Below are 14,735 nucleotides of genomic sequence, written 5' to 3' on the forward strand. Positions count from 1 at the left end.
GGGATTTTGGTCCACTCCTTCACACAGATCTTCTCTAGATCAGTCAGGTTTCTGGCCTGTCGCTGAGAAACACAGAGTTTGAGCTCCCTCCAAAGATTCTCTATTGGGTTTAGGTCTGGAGACTGGCTAGGCCACGCCAGAACCTTGATATGCTTCTTACAGAGCCACTCCTTGGTTATCCTGGCTGTGTGCTTCGGGTCATTGTCATGTTGGAAGACCCAGCCTCAACCTATCTTCAATGCTCTAACTGAGGGAAGGAGGTTGTTCCCCAAAATCTCGCAATACATGGCCCCGGTCATCCTCTCCTTAATACAGTGCAGTCGCCCTGTCCCATGTGCAGAAAAACACCCCCAAAGCATGATGCTACCACCCCCATGCTTCAAAGTAGGGATGGTGTTCTTGGGATGGTACTCATCATTCTTCTTCCTCCAAACACGTTTAGTGGAATTATGACCAAAAAGTTCTATTTTGGTCTCATCTGACCACATGACTTTCTCCCATGACTCCTCTGGATCATCCAAATGGTCATTGGCAAACTTAAGACGGGCCTGGACATGTGCTGGTTTAAGCAGGGGAACCTTCCGTGCCATGTATGATTTCAAACCATGACGTCTTAGTGTATTACCAACAGTAACCTTGGAAACGGTGGTTCCAGCTCTTTTCAGGTCATTGACCAGCTCCTCCCGTGTAGTTCTGGGCTGATTTCTCACCTTTCTTAGGATCATTGAGACCCCACGAGGTGAGATCTTGCATGGAGCCCCAGTCCGAGGGAGATTGACAGTCATGTTTAGCTTCTTCCATTTTCTAATGATTGCTCCAACAGTGGACCTTTTTTCACCAAGCTGCTTGGCAATTTCTCAGTAGCCCTTTCCAGCCCTTTTTTGTCTCTAGTGTCTTTGGACAGCTCTTTGGTCTTGGCCATGTTAGTAGTTGGAATCTTACTGATTGTATGGGGTGGACAGGTGTCTTTATGCAGCTAACAACCTCAAACAGGTGCATCTAATTTAGGATAATAAATGGAGTGGAGGTGGACATTTTAAAGGCAGACTAACAGGTCTTTGAGGGTCAGAATTCTAGCTGATAGACAGGTGTTCAAATACTTATTTGCAGCTGTATCATTCAAATAAATAGTTAAAAAAGCATTTTTTTTTTTTTAGATTATGTCTGTCACAGTGGCACCTACGATGACAATTTCAGACCCCTCCATGATTTCTAAGTGGGAGAACTTGCAAAATAGCAGGGTGTTCAAATACTTATTTTCCTCACTGTATATATATATATATATATATATATATATATATATATATATATATATATATATATATATATATATATATATATATATATATATATATATATATATATATATACACACACACACACACACACATCAGTATGGAAGGCCAATCTAAGTTATACGCATATATGAATATCTATATCTGCAAAGGGGGTTATTCTCAACAAACTTATGTAAAATATGGAGCTGTTTTACTCAAGATACCTTCAAATGAGCATGTGCATATTTATTTTTCTTCTTCTCACAAAAATGTTGATATTTAAATAAAAAATACAAATAAAAAACACCAACACTAAAAAGAACTAGCTAGGTTAGCTGACCTTAAAGCCCATATCGCCCTCAGTTCATACCGCCATTAACACTTTCCCCCGAAAAGCGGATGCAATGAGACCTGTTTACCTGTTGGTTCATGTGACGTTCGCAGTATTTTGCCAACTCTCAGGCATTTGGCGTGATACTCATGCTTTCAGGCTCAGTCTCACGCTCTCACGCTGCCCAACTTAATCTCACGCCAAATTGCCAAACCTGCTTTTGATATTAAACAAAGTCTAAGCTTTTAATGCGAAATTCAAACAATAAATAGCGTTTTGGCGCTAATATGGCATAACAGTTAAAGCCAGAGTGTTGAAAAACGGAGTTGCGACATGCTCTCATCTCCCGGCGGCGCGCGCGGTCACGTGCTTCACGGAGCTCTCAACACTTCTAGTGCTGTGTCAATACATTTGAATAGCTTGATACACAACAGCTCCACTTTACAGGTGTTTGCAGCAAGTTTTGGTAAACAGTACAGCATAGTGTGCATTGATTATTACATCAACCATACAGGATCGTTTTATAATGGAGAGTAATGGAGAAGCAACAATATGTTAACATTAATGTTAATGTTTTTTATTGTATTTAGCCCTCAGGTATTCCTTACTAATTGGTCACACTCATACTCATTGATGGTCAAATGTGACCATACACCTTAACTATTTTTCAATTGAATAATGTTCTATATTTTAGTTCAATAATATTTATTGAATATTTTGAGATATTTTGGTACTAAATATTTGTGTTCATTAATGACCACTTAAAATATTTTTCTTCTAATATTTTTATTATATATATAACAATTAGTATAGTAATTAAGGTTAAATTAGAGAATTCTTATTCAAAGAGGCAAATTAGTGTCATTTTGTGGCTCGAAAAATAATAATTTCCATTTGTAATGCCATTACCCACTGGTGCCTTTATGGCTCTTTAATCAATATCTCTAATCTAATCTAGTTGCTCAAAAAAGTTTTGCAGTTTTGCATTTTAATAAATATTTAGATATGATCAAACACTAGATTTCTTTAAATGTGAAATTTTAAAATGTTAATAACGTACATATCCTTCTTTCCTTATATGTACAGCAGGCTATGAATTGATACTGAAATCGAAATCTATATACCGTCGTATACTGTCAGCCCCTCAACACTATGCAACAAGATGGTGTTGGCTAACACAACCATAAAACGTTACAGATAGAGTAAAGGATATGCAAATTTGCCTTGCCTGAGGGAAAGACTCCAACCTCTGAATTTAGCCCGAACCCAGAGTGCTCCCCCCTCCCAGGCTGGGATAGGAATAGTTAGGAGTGAGGAGATGGGGTGGAGGAGGGATGCTGAAAACTGTCGTGGTAAGTTGCTAATTGAGTTGATTAATTGAACATGCTCCTCCTGTGCTAATTTGGTTGATTACCTGAACGTGTTCCTCCCGAACTTTGTTAAAAAAAACATCATATAAAAACATAAACCAACACAATTCTCACCTTTGAACGGTTATCCCATTTCTTCTGGAATTTAAATCTCGGAGGGTTTTACAACTAGAGGATGCACAATGTTGTGGTATCTTGGAAAACTCAAATTTTCCCAATACAAAGGCCATGCCTTCGAAGGCCGAAAAGGTTGGACTGAGAGTTGTTAAATGGGACGGTCTAGCCTGTGGAGGACTGTTCTTGTTGCCTAGCAACTGTTACAGCTGCTGTTAATGAACAGGAGTAGCATTTGTGCTGGACTTTTTTGAAAGTCACAACCTGTCTGTTCACTTCATCTTAGTAAGATATGTCAACATTTTAACCGCATCTACATATCTATATATGTTAGCTAAATTAATTTATCGTTTAAGATTTAGGTTCATATTTAAAACAACACAAGCCCTGAATCTGTTGCTAATTTAAAAAACTTGAAAAGTGCAAATACCAGCACAAATTCCTCATCCTATTATTATGGAACGGGTTGTGGGCAACATAATAAATGAAAAAGAAAGGAAGCATACCATCCTGACATCTTGGCATACTTTTTAATATACTGATTTGTGATGCACTCATTCAAATATTCTAAATAAAAAGATATTGTACAAATCCTTAAACTAAGTAAACCTGCATACTTTCATATCTCTCCATAGATAGCAGGAAGGGGTAACGGGTCGTGATGACAATAATTATTCATAAAGCACTGATGGACTTGGTACAAACTTTAGGATTTAAACAACATAACAGCTATTTATGCTTTTAACCCTTCCGTGTATCTTGTCCCTTTGGTTTCCATTGTAAGGACATGTACATGTAGGCCTATTTGTGTTTTGTTCAAAATATCCTTATGGTAATATTTAAGTAGGCCTATTGTATTTAGAAGGGCTATTGTAATAGCCTAAATACAGTTATTCTGGTGCTTTATATCATACAGGAATAAATGTAGGCCTAGCCATTCATGTCAATAAGAATAAGGAATAACCCAATGAAATAATAATAAAATAAAATTCTAAATGGACAATTAAATAGCTTGAGAGCAGGGGACCCATTCAAATTCAGCGGATGCAAAAGTGAATGAACCAATTAGGGTTGAATAAGTTAATGTTGGATTTTACGATGAAATGAGAAGACAAATGGGCAACACTTGGCATTACAGAGAGAGAGAGAGAGAGAGAGAGAGAGAGAGAGAGAGAGAGAGAGAGAGAGAGAGAGAGAGAGAGAGAGAGAGAGAGAGAGAGGGGCACAGGCACTGGCACATGATATTTGATTTGGAATAATCCACATACAGAAAAGAGGGGTGGCCTAGCGGGGCATAAAATTTCAGTAGGCCTATGCTATCGGTGCCTCAAATTATTGTATGCGACTTTATGAAAAACTGATATTAACTATTAATCTATTTAGGCATATTATAACACTAGGCACAGCCTGTATAAAGACCAAAAGGAAACATTGCGTGGTGGTATTTCATAGTGATGAGAGGTCCGACTCTTTCGCGAATCGGTTCTATCAGTTCGGTTCAAATAAGCGGTTCAAATACTGATAAGGGAAGTCATATCTAGCGCAGCTATTTAATTACCTATTTTAAGGTGCATTTATTTAATTGCATCTCTAGGTTAAAAACGTCTGCGTGTTTTATTGTCGAGTCATTTGCTATTTGGAAAGCACTTGGACTTTTTGCTCCATCATTCAAATGACGCTTCAACGATCAGTGACAGCACTATAGGCATACTACAGATGACTATTTCTGCGATATAAATAGTGTATATTGTAAAATAGAAGTGGCGTAGTGTGCTAGTTGAGAGTGAGTTGCTGGATTTAGTCCGTTTTAGGGAAACACTAACTGATTCATTGAAAAGATCCGACTCAAACGAATGATTTGTTCACGGCATGGCTATTTCAGCGCGGACACTTGGAGGCGCCCACAAGCGGTTCTGTGACAATTGATGGACCGATTTGGAGAAGATGGACTTTGATAAACCGCGGCCACACAATTAGTAATTTGTTTTCTAAGCTCCTTGTATGCCTGATCCCCATCTACCGTTGCAGACTCCTTGCAATCCAAAGGTCTGTTCCATTTACGAAAAGGGGCCCGGCACTTTTTTTGCAACATGCAATGGATGTGCACATGACCGGCTCTGTCTTTTGAACTGATGCTCTAATTGATTTAAGCATTAAATCCACCTCACCTTTTTTTATTAGGGACAATGGCAGCGGTAACGAGTCCGGAAACGACACCTCAGCCCCGGGTCTATTTTCAAACACCTCCCGGTACCGAAGAAGAAGTGCCACAGAAGCAAGGGCGAGTGACCGTAAAATATGACAGAAAAGAATTGAGGAGGCGGCTGAATTTGGAGGAGTGGATAGTTAGCCAGTTAATGAATCTGTACGACTGCGAGGTAGGACAAAAAAAAAAACACTGTCATTGCTTTGATAGCGTGCAATCCTTTGTTGCAAGGAATGACAGCTCTTTCTTTACAGTAACGTTACTCGTGAACCGGCATTCCTCCCGTTCCATTTGGCATGTCCATTTTGTGCGATAGTTGGCTTGCTTTAATAAATTGATAGCTTGTTAATTAAGAGCAGCATGGCATTTTTATTTTTGTCTTTATTTAATCGATATTGATTTTATGGTTATGCATTTACACATGGAAGGGCGTGGCATGACAGAACTACAGACAAAGCCATAAAACAAAGGTGTGCCTCTTGGACAGGTGCTGCGAGGAAAAACGATTTGAGCACCTAATGATTCCTTTATGCATAATGCATCCATTCATATTTCATCGAAAAGTGGGCTTGCCTCATATGTTAATGTGACAGATATGAGGATGGAGCTCCAGCTGCATTAACAAAGACATGAATTCCAATCCCAAAATATTTTTGTCTACAGGTGCACAAAACCCAGATATCGCTGATTAGGATTTTTATGTATATTCCACATGAATATAATAGGTGACACTGGTCAGGATGGGTCTTTCTTTCAGCCCCTTGGGATGTTTGGGATCACCCTTCTAGCCATTGTAATGATGTCATCTGTTCAGACATGCAAAGCATGCTTCACTTTGAGCTTGACTTAACCTCCAGGGCTAATATAACTGACCTAGATTATGTGTGGTGTAAAACTAGGCAGCTCTTGAAACGAGATTTTTCTGAATGCTCTTTTCAGCGCAGCGGTAGGCCTCATCCTGAGCTAAAATCCACATTTTGCTTTGTCTCATTGATATACTACAGAGTAGCCCGAATCCTTTAGATTTGTTTGAGAGCCTGCTTACGTGTGATAAGTTTCCACTGACAAAATGGTTTCTGATGTCAGAATACAGTTCTACAAGTTACAATAATATCTCATATAATAAGGAAGAAGATAATAGAAGCACACATATTTAAACTTGTGAAATGTCACCTGAATCCCACAGGTTATTCACATTAATGTGGTGTGACAGGAGAACTCGTCCAGTATATTGCTAGTCTCAGCAATGTTTGGTCCAATTAGGCTGATGTTTAGAATGCACATCTTAAATCACAACAGCCCTGAGCAAAAACTGAAGATAAATGTACCTAAGTGGATAAAGATGCACAGTGACAAATTACATAACGGGTTTCTATTGTGGCACGGACAAAGGTTGGCTCAAAATTATTTTTGTTTAAAGGTTAGATGATAGGTCTGTGGCTTTCAGATCATTTCCACACACCACTGAGAACATTTTGTGAATATAATGCCTGTTTTACAGTCAGGGGTCATTTTTTTTCACTGAGCTCACCATTATTTAAATATAACTGTACTGTAGAGCAGTGAAAGAAATACTGTGTGTTGGATAATATACTGGTCTTTATCGCAAAACAAACTGGGGGCTCTTGGCTACATGGTTACTTAATCAAGTTAATAAATAAACATACATAAAGTATTTACACTATTGTTCAAAAGTTTGGGGTCAGGTGGATTTTGTAATGTTTTTTTAAGTCTCTTCTGCTCACTAAGGCTACATTTATTTAAACAAAATAAAAACAGTAATATTGTGAAATATTACTGCAATTTAAAATAAACCCTTTTTTCTATTTTAATATATTTTAAAATGCAATATATTCCTTTGATGGCATAGCTGATTTTTTTCAGCGTCATAATTCCATTCTTGCGTGTCACATGATCCTTCAGAAATCATTCTAATATGCTGATTTGGTGCTGAAGAAACATTTCTTCTTGAAATATAAATATAATTCATAACATTATGAATGTCTTTACTCTCGATGCATCCTTGCTGAATAAAAGGTATTCATTTCTTTGAACAACAACAACAAAAACGTACTGACTCCAAAATATTCATTTAATTGGCAGTGTATATTTTATTATTAATGTAGGAAATCGGTTGCCTGGGACACCGGTCAGTTAGGGTGCGGTCATTATACAAAAGTATGTTAGGGACTTATATTACATATAATATTTTTATGTGTAATCTTTTTTTTGTAATAAAAGCTAACTCCATGACCGCTATAAATTCATAAACCCACTGAAAGTTGGAAGAGGAACCAATATGCACTCTTTTGTATGAGAGGGTACAAAGGTGTCAATAGGCCTGAGCAATCCTCATTATTGAGTCCTGATTTAGACACAGAATACCATGATTGACCATTGACATATCAGAATTAAAGTGATAATTCACCCAAAAATGAAAATTCTGTCATCATTTACTCACCCTCAAGTTGTTCCAAACCTGTATGAGTTTCTTTGTTCTGCTGAACACAAAAGAAGATATTTTGAAGAATGTTTGTAACAAAGCATATAGAGCAACCATTGACTACCATAGTAGGGAAAATAAAACTATGGCAGTCAATGGTTGCTCTATCTCCTTGGTTACAAACATTCTTCAAAATATCTTCTTTTGTGTTCAGAGGAACAAAGAAACTCATGCAGGTTTGGAACATCTTGAGGGTGAGTAAATGATGACAGAATTTTCATTTTTGGGTGAACTATCCCTTTAAGTATACTAAAGAGCCAATACTATGCACTTCAGTCCTATTACTGTCTCATGAAGTGCTGTAAATGTAAAATAAAGGTGACCTTCAGCTGATCACTGTGATTAAGTAATAGATGCAAGAGAAAGTGTTTTAATTCACGAGAAGGTCAGTTGTAGTGTGCTAGAGCGACTCTACGATATGGGTCAGTGTGAAGGGTTTCATAACAGACCTGATTTCTCAATGACTTCAACAGCACATACACGTGAAGAAAAACTTGCGACAATTTTCGTCCACTGAAGCTTTCCTTCCCCGTCTTCCTCAGCACACATAAAATCACTAATGGAGCATAATAGCCCTGCAGGAAACGGCTAAATGAGAGTGAATCTCTGATGAAAAGGAGTGTGACTGCAAACTAACTGCTATTCACTTACTGTGTCTAAGAAGCTATCGGACAGCATTGTATGGAAGGAGACAAAATGTTGTCTTTGTAAGCCAACAGGAAGTGAATGGAGATTGTTTTTGTCACAAGCATACGCACACAATAAATCGCACATGGACATGAGGATCAACCCATCCTGTTGTGCAGAGAGGATGTCACGCACAAAGGCCAGAGATGACTTGATATCTATAGTTAGAATAAAGTGCTTGTACTTTGTATCTTATCTACCACAAAAAGAATGTCCACCACAATTAATTTAAAATTCAATTGTTTAATCGCCTTTGTTCCAAAACCTGGATTTTCTTTCTTCTGTGGAACATTAAAGAATATTTTGAAGGATGTTGGTTACCAGTTTCAGTTCCCATTGACTTCCATTATTATTTACATTTATGCATTTAGCAGACGCTTTTATCCAAAGCGGCGGAGTACAGGAAGCGATCCGTCGTGAGGCAGCGAAACACAGAAAGTGCCTGAAGTACTAAGTTTTGGACATCGCACAGAGCATCACACACTAGGACAAGGAAGAAGTAGAGGAAAATAAGGAAAAGGAAAGGTTTTTTTTTTTTAAGATAAGGTCCATTATATGGACAAAAACTACAGTGGAAGTCAATTGGAACCAAAACGGTTTGGTTAGTAAATGTGACTAACCAAAGATTAATCATGATTATTCCTAGAGGCTCGTTCACAACAAGAACGGTAACTATGAAAATAACTATATTAGCGTCCACTCCAACGCACGTTTTCATCCTGTTTATTGTTAACACGCACTGCGGTTCGGTCGTCTGTTGCTTTAAATGCTTGAGCTCGTTAAAGCAGAGTGGATTCTGATTGGCTGTCAATGTTTTATCGTTTGTCAGCTAGAAAAAAAAATTGTTCTGAAAGTTATTCCAACGAAGCTGCTAATCTTTTATATTTAGAACCATTTTTAGAACTATATCTTTATCATTATAGTCCTTTATCGGGTCTTTAGTGAAAGAAAATGACAGAATTGAGATTTTTCAGTGAATTTTCGCTTTAAGGGTTCACATTATTACTCTAAGCTTCTAATTTTCAAATCTTTGGGGTAGATGAGGTACAAAGTTGTCCCTTTAAAGGGACAGTTTGCCCAAAAATGAAAATTCGCCCATGATTAATTCACCCTCGAGTCATCCTATGTGTATATGACTTTCTTCTTTCAGACGAATACATTCGGAGTTATATTTAAAAAATACCCTGGCTCTTCCAAGCTTTATAATGGCAGTTTCTGTTTTGAAGTCCATAAAAGTGCATCTATCCATCATAAAAGATATCCACACGGGGGAGCCGTGAACACGTATACGACAGCTAGCAGAAGTTAGAGATTACACCTTGTAAAGTTTTAATATGGATATTTTTCTTACACAAACACATCATTTCACTTGAAGAAGGCCTTTATTAACCCCCGGAGTCGTGTGGAGCGCTTTTAGGATGAATAGATGCACTTTTATGGACTTCAAAACCGAAACTGCCATTATAAAGCTTGGAAGAGCCAGGACATTTTTAATAGAACTCCAATTGTATTCGTCTGAAAGAATATATATTCCTAGGATGACTTGAGGGTGAGTAACTCATGGGCTAATTTTTATTTTTGGGTGAACTATCACTTTAAGGGCACTGCCCCAATCAAATTTGGCACATTTTTCTCTGACTACTGGGGACGTGCAAATAAGAGTCAGCTAGTCCATATGGGCTGCGTGAACTCTCTGAGATCAGAAGAGATGTTAGCATGATTGATTTTCTTTACCATACTGGTCTTGTTCATGATCTGTCCCCCTTTCTGTGGCTTGTGAATTATTCACATTCACTCGTTTTTTTTCACAGGAGCCCCTAATAACGTCTCTCATCAGTGGTTCTGTATTTTGCAGGAAGATGAGGTGCCTGAGCTGGAAATAGATGTGGATGAGCTTCTGGATCTGTCCAACGATGTCGAGAGAGCCATTCGAGTGAAGGTCTAATCAGATGTCTAATACATTTACTAGATTCTGTTCGCTTCAGATATCTCCCCCTAAGAACATTACACAAGATTTCCTCCCTTCTGTGCTGAATTTGAGCTCTAGTATGTCTCTGCAGGTGGTTTGACAGTAATCCTTCCAGTCACAAGCTCTTTTTGAAGACAGAATTTTCAGCAGGAGATTTATTTCAGCGTTTTGTGTCAGCTTTCTGCTTTCATTGGAAAAAACAGCAGGAAAAATGAGTCTGAAAGGCATTAATTCTCTTTCCATTTTTGTTTTTCAGATGCTGCTGGTCGACTGTTATAAGCCTAATGATGTAAGTGCCATTTTGGTTATCAATAGCATTAGCAATTGCCTTCATTACAGGCAGTCATGTTATTCTCAGAGCCATTGAGTCTCCGGACAGATCATTCTCATTCTGGCCACCTGCAGGACTTTGTGGCAGCACTGCTGGAGAAGGTCAGAGGGATGCAGAAACTCAGCACCCCGCAGAAGAAAGGGGAGCTGACGCCATGATGTCAACACAGCTCCTCCCACCACCACAAATCCAACCTGTCACTCCAAACCCAGAGGAGAGATGCAGGCATGCAGACCCAACCACTAAACCACAGCGTCTGTCAAACGGAGATCAATGATACTAATCCAGCCAAGCCAAACCTCAGCTGCAGGTTGACCAACTGTTTTTACTTCGTCTTAGTACTGTTTCAGCATATCTTACATGTAGAGAGTGTGGTAGTGTCCCTTTAGCTTAAAAACCCCGTGGTGATTTAGGGAAAGGAACCGAATGGTTGATGTTACGGTTACACTGTTCACTAATACACTTTTTTCCAGCCTCGTGACTTGGCTTCATGTGTCTGTCTGTAATCAAGTAGGAAGTTAGAGCAAAGCTGATTTCTTTTTACCCCCTTTTTTTGTCAGTCTCTCACATCTGCTGTCTTTCGTAAGGGAGAAACGATTTTTTGCAGGCCAGAAAATATTAGTTTTAGATCCAGTATGGCGTTTCAGATTTTAGGGTGTGTTGATGTAAGTCGGGAAGAGGGAGGGGGATGAGAATTGTGAACTTGTGTTTTGTAAGCCATTTTTAATCTACCATTTCTAGGAACAAAAAATACAAAAACATGACAGGTCTGTGCTTAGTACTACTGTTTTTAATAATCATTTGACCGAGGAAAATTAAGCTAGTTTGAAGTTCTTTCAGGATGAAGAGGAGCAATACTTGGAGTGAATTTGCCAATTTGTTACATCTGATATTTTTACTAATTTTACAAAAAAGAGGAGTATGCCAAATTATGATGAAGACTATGAATGAAGGTGCTTTGGTGGTGTAGGCCAAGGTCAATGCTAAATCAAGCTCAAAGCCCGCATATCTTTTGTAAATAAAACGTTTATTCAATTTCAAGTGAACAAGATTTAAGAAACTGATCAGAACTTGTTGGAATGGCAAAAACTGTACTGTGTGCACTCTCACAACCAAATACATGTAGTAAGGCTCTCAAATAAAGAATGGTGCTACATACATGTCTGTGTCAATCTTTTTCTAGAAAGGTAAACATCTCACAAAAAAAAAAAAGTGTGATTACTGGGCTCATTCTGTTTCTGTAACCTCTTTAATGACTGAAAAGGGTCTTTAACACCTGAAATTGCTATATCTAGTACAGCAGCATTGCAAACACACTGATTTTTAATGCTTCAGACTGACAGGCCCACAAACTGCATCTGTCACTATAAATCAGATCTTCTCTCAATGCTCAACAGCTCTACTTCAAAGATGAGTGTGGCACCACCTGGTGGGAAAACAGATTTGAAATGTGAGACAATGTGGTACTGTTTGACTCCAAGGCCCACCATTGTCCAACACAATTTCAAAGATAACATTTTTGCCAGTATCTCTGCTATATCTAGGACATTTGTGACAGCAGCTATGCTTTTCATCGCTACTGTAAGAAGGTGCTATGGATCCCTAACAAAGCTAATTGTGCTTGATATAAGACTCAATGTTGGATTGGACTGTGCATCATCTTACCTGGAATTTTAGGTGGTGCACCTCTATCGCCATAACCTGTAGTTTATAAAACAGTCATAGATGATTAAGATATGGACTAAAATCATTTTCATATAACACATTACTTTTCCATGACATACTCACCAAGCTCAGAGGGAATAACCAGCTTCCTCTTCTCACCCTCACACATCCTAAGGGGAAGGAGAAGAAACAACACATGCTAAACGGGCTTTTTATAAAACAAGACAGGTAGGCAGTAATCACAGGGAGAAAGGGAATGGGACGCTCATTTGCAGAGCACTAGGCCACAGCATTGACACATGCTAATATATTGAACACAGTTGCACACTGCCTCTTAAATCTAATCTGCTAATTGCTCTTTATTAGACTAACTCTAAATTCACCTCTTTAAAGCCTAATCCTGACTGGGAAATGATCTCAGAAGATCTAGAAATACAGAAGTACTGGTGCTCAGCTCACCCCAACAAACCCTGATCCCAGCCCTTGATGACCTGTCCTGTGCCAAGAGTGAAGGTGAAGGGCTGATTCCTTGGTATACTGCTGTCAAATTCTGTCCCATCCTCCAGTTTCCCCTGCAGATAAAAAAAAAGACAGTAAAATAATTCATTTTTGGACATGAATAATATTTGGGTTAGCGAAGTCTGACACTTACAGAGTAGTGCATGTTCAACACGTCACCCTTTCGGGACTTGATAGGACAGTTGTCCACTCTTTTCTTGATTCCGATCTGCAGTTTTTTCTTCTCAGCCCCCTGCACAAGTGCCATGGGGATGGACATCAGAGTGACAGCTAATAACAGATTCAGCCTCATGTCTGTAGGGAAACTCACAAAATGACAGAAATTAATCTTTGACCGCTCCAATATACCGTAGGAGTGTTCCTTTGTGCTCATGCGCAGGCTCTCTACCAAATGTGCACGTTATCATTGATGCAGTAATTAGTTGCGTTAGCAGCAGCATGACTCTAAATGGCTTAAAGTAATCTATAAGGTGTATTTTAACTAGCGAAAGACTTCGACTAATTCATTATTTGTAGCGTGCTGGATTTATTTTAGAGGAAGTTATTGTATGACAGCTACGTACGGTTTTAGGATCATTAGGATTTATCGCTTATACCGTATCGTGTTTTGTAGATTTAGTCGCCAATAAAGAGAGATGCCAGGGATAATTTCTTTAGCAGTCAATTGAATGCTTAATTGATGAATTTAAAGGCAATTACCTGTAATAGGAATAATACAGTCGTCCGTCCCGAATCTCAGAATGAGTCTGTCTTTAGGAAGTGACGTCAGCTCAGCGAGCGTGGCTTCCTTAGCTTTAGCTTTACAGATTTCAGTACGTCAGAGTATTTAAGAGGCTTAAGAAATAAAAAAGAAAACTATATGTATTTTTACTGCATTAAATATTTGACTTAAATCAACAAAACGTAATACTGTAACAACAAGACACGGCAATATTATAGGTAGCTTGAAGGAAATACTTGGGTGGTGAAACGGGACTTTTATTCTGTTTGTTGCTATGAATGATACGATTTCACACACGGGGGCGCTATATCCTCATTATTTACTTTCTTATTTATTGCCATCAATAGCTAAACCCTAGTAATTAACTTTAAAAACATGTTTACAATGTTATTTTCTATGAAGATGAGGAGTGAAGTTAGTAAGGAAATTTTGTGTGTGTGTGTGTAGTGCAAAGTGTAAGCAAAGAAGGTTTTACTAATGTAATGCAAAATGCTATAATTGCAATAACAATCCACCTATAATGGTGCTACATTTTGGTGGTAAATCTTCACCAAATTGAGTCAGATTATCTTTATACCATGCCAGCATTTAGTATTCAAGAGCAACCAGCTGTAAATCATTGCATTGTATGTTTTGCCCCCACAATGAAAATTAAAGAGCTTTTTAGATGACCTTTGACCTAATTCGTTTATCACATTGATTTGAATAGAATAATCTCGTACCATATTGATATAAAAATACAAAGGGAAAGAAAATATATTCCATACTTTGTTATCAGCAACATGAAGTGCATTAAATACTACATTATGTCAGGGTTTCCCAGACTTGGGTTCCTGAAGGAACTGCAGGGGGTTGGTGAGTTTAATGAAAAGCTTTTAAGTAATTACATTTTTTTTCTTTCTTTTTTAAAAATTAAAATAAATAATTTTAAATCAATCAAAATAAAACATGTACTAAAAAGGTTAATGTTAACCTGCATGTCATGTGACCATTCATCGACATCAGGGAACCATGAACTTATCATAGCTAATTTATTATTATT

The 14,735-nt window shown here is 38.1% G+C and overlaps 2 protein-coding genes across 2 annotated transcripts; one reads left to right on the forward strand and one right to left on the reverse strand.

The window, feature by feature from the left end:
- Positions 1 to 4,576: 4,576 nt before the first annotated feature.
- ppp1r14ba (protein phosphatase 1, regulatory (inhibitor) subunit 14Ba) lies at positions 4,577 to 11,947 on the forward strand. The gene is made up of 5 exons (XM_079834327.1): positions 4,577 to 5,138; positions 5,274 to 5,470; positions 10,344 to 10,427; positions 10,714 to 10,746; positions 10,863 to 11,947. Exons 2-5 carry the CDS (start codon positions 5,279 to 5,281, stop codon positions 10,944 to 10,946), a joined length of 393 nt encoding a protein of 130 aa, XP_079690453.1. The 5' UTR covers positions 4,577 to 5,138; positions 5,274 to 5,278; the 3' UTR covers positions 10,947 to 11,947.
- Positions 11,803 to 13,749, reverse strand: fkbp2 (FKBP prolyl isomerase 2). The gene is made up of 6 exons (XM_079834326.1): positions 13,672 to 13,749; positions 13,106 to 13,266; positions 12,913 to 13,025; positions 12,577 to 12,623; positions 12,454 to 12,489; positions 11,803 to 12,214 (listed from the first exon to the last, which is right to left on the reverse strand). The coding sequence occupies exons 2-6, from the start codon at positions 13,262 to 13,264 to the stop codon at positions 12,153 to 12,155; spliced, it is 417 nt and encodes a 138-aa protein (XP_079690452.1). The 5' UTR covers positions 13,265 to 13,266; positions 13,672 to 13,749; the 3' UTR covers positions 11,803 to 12,152.
- Between the last annotated feature and the right edge of the window lie 986 nt (positions 13,750 to 14,735).

The sequence above is a fragment of the Gobio gobio genome (genome assembly GCF_949357685.1).
Source record: "Gobio gobio genome assembly, chromosome: 14".
Taxonomy (NCBI): domain Eukaryota; kingdom Metazoa; phylum Chordata; class Actinopteri; order Cypriniformes; family Gobionidae; genus Gobio; species Gobio gobio.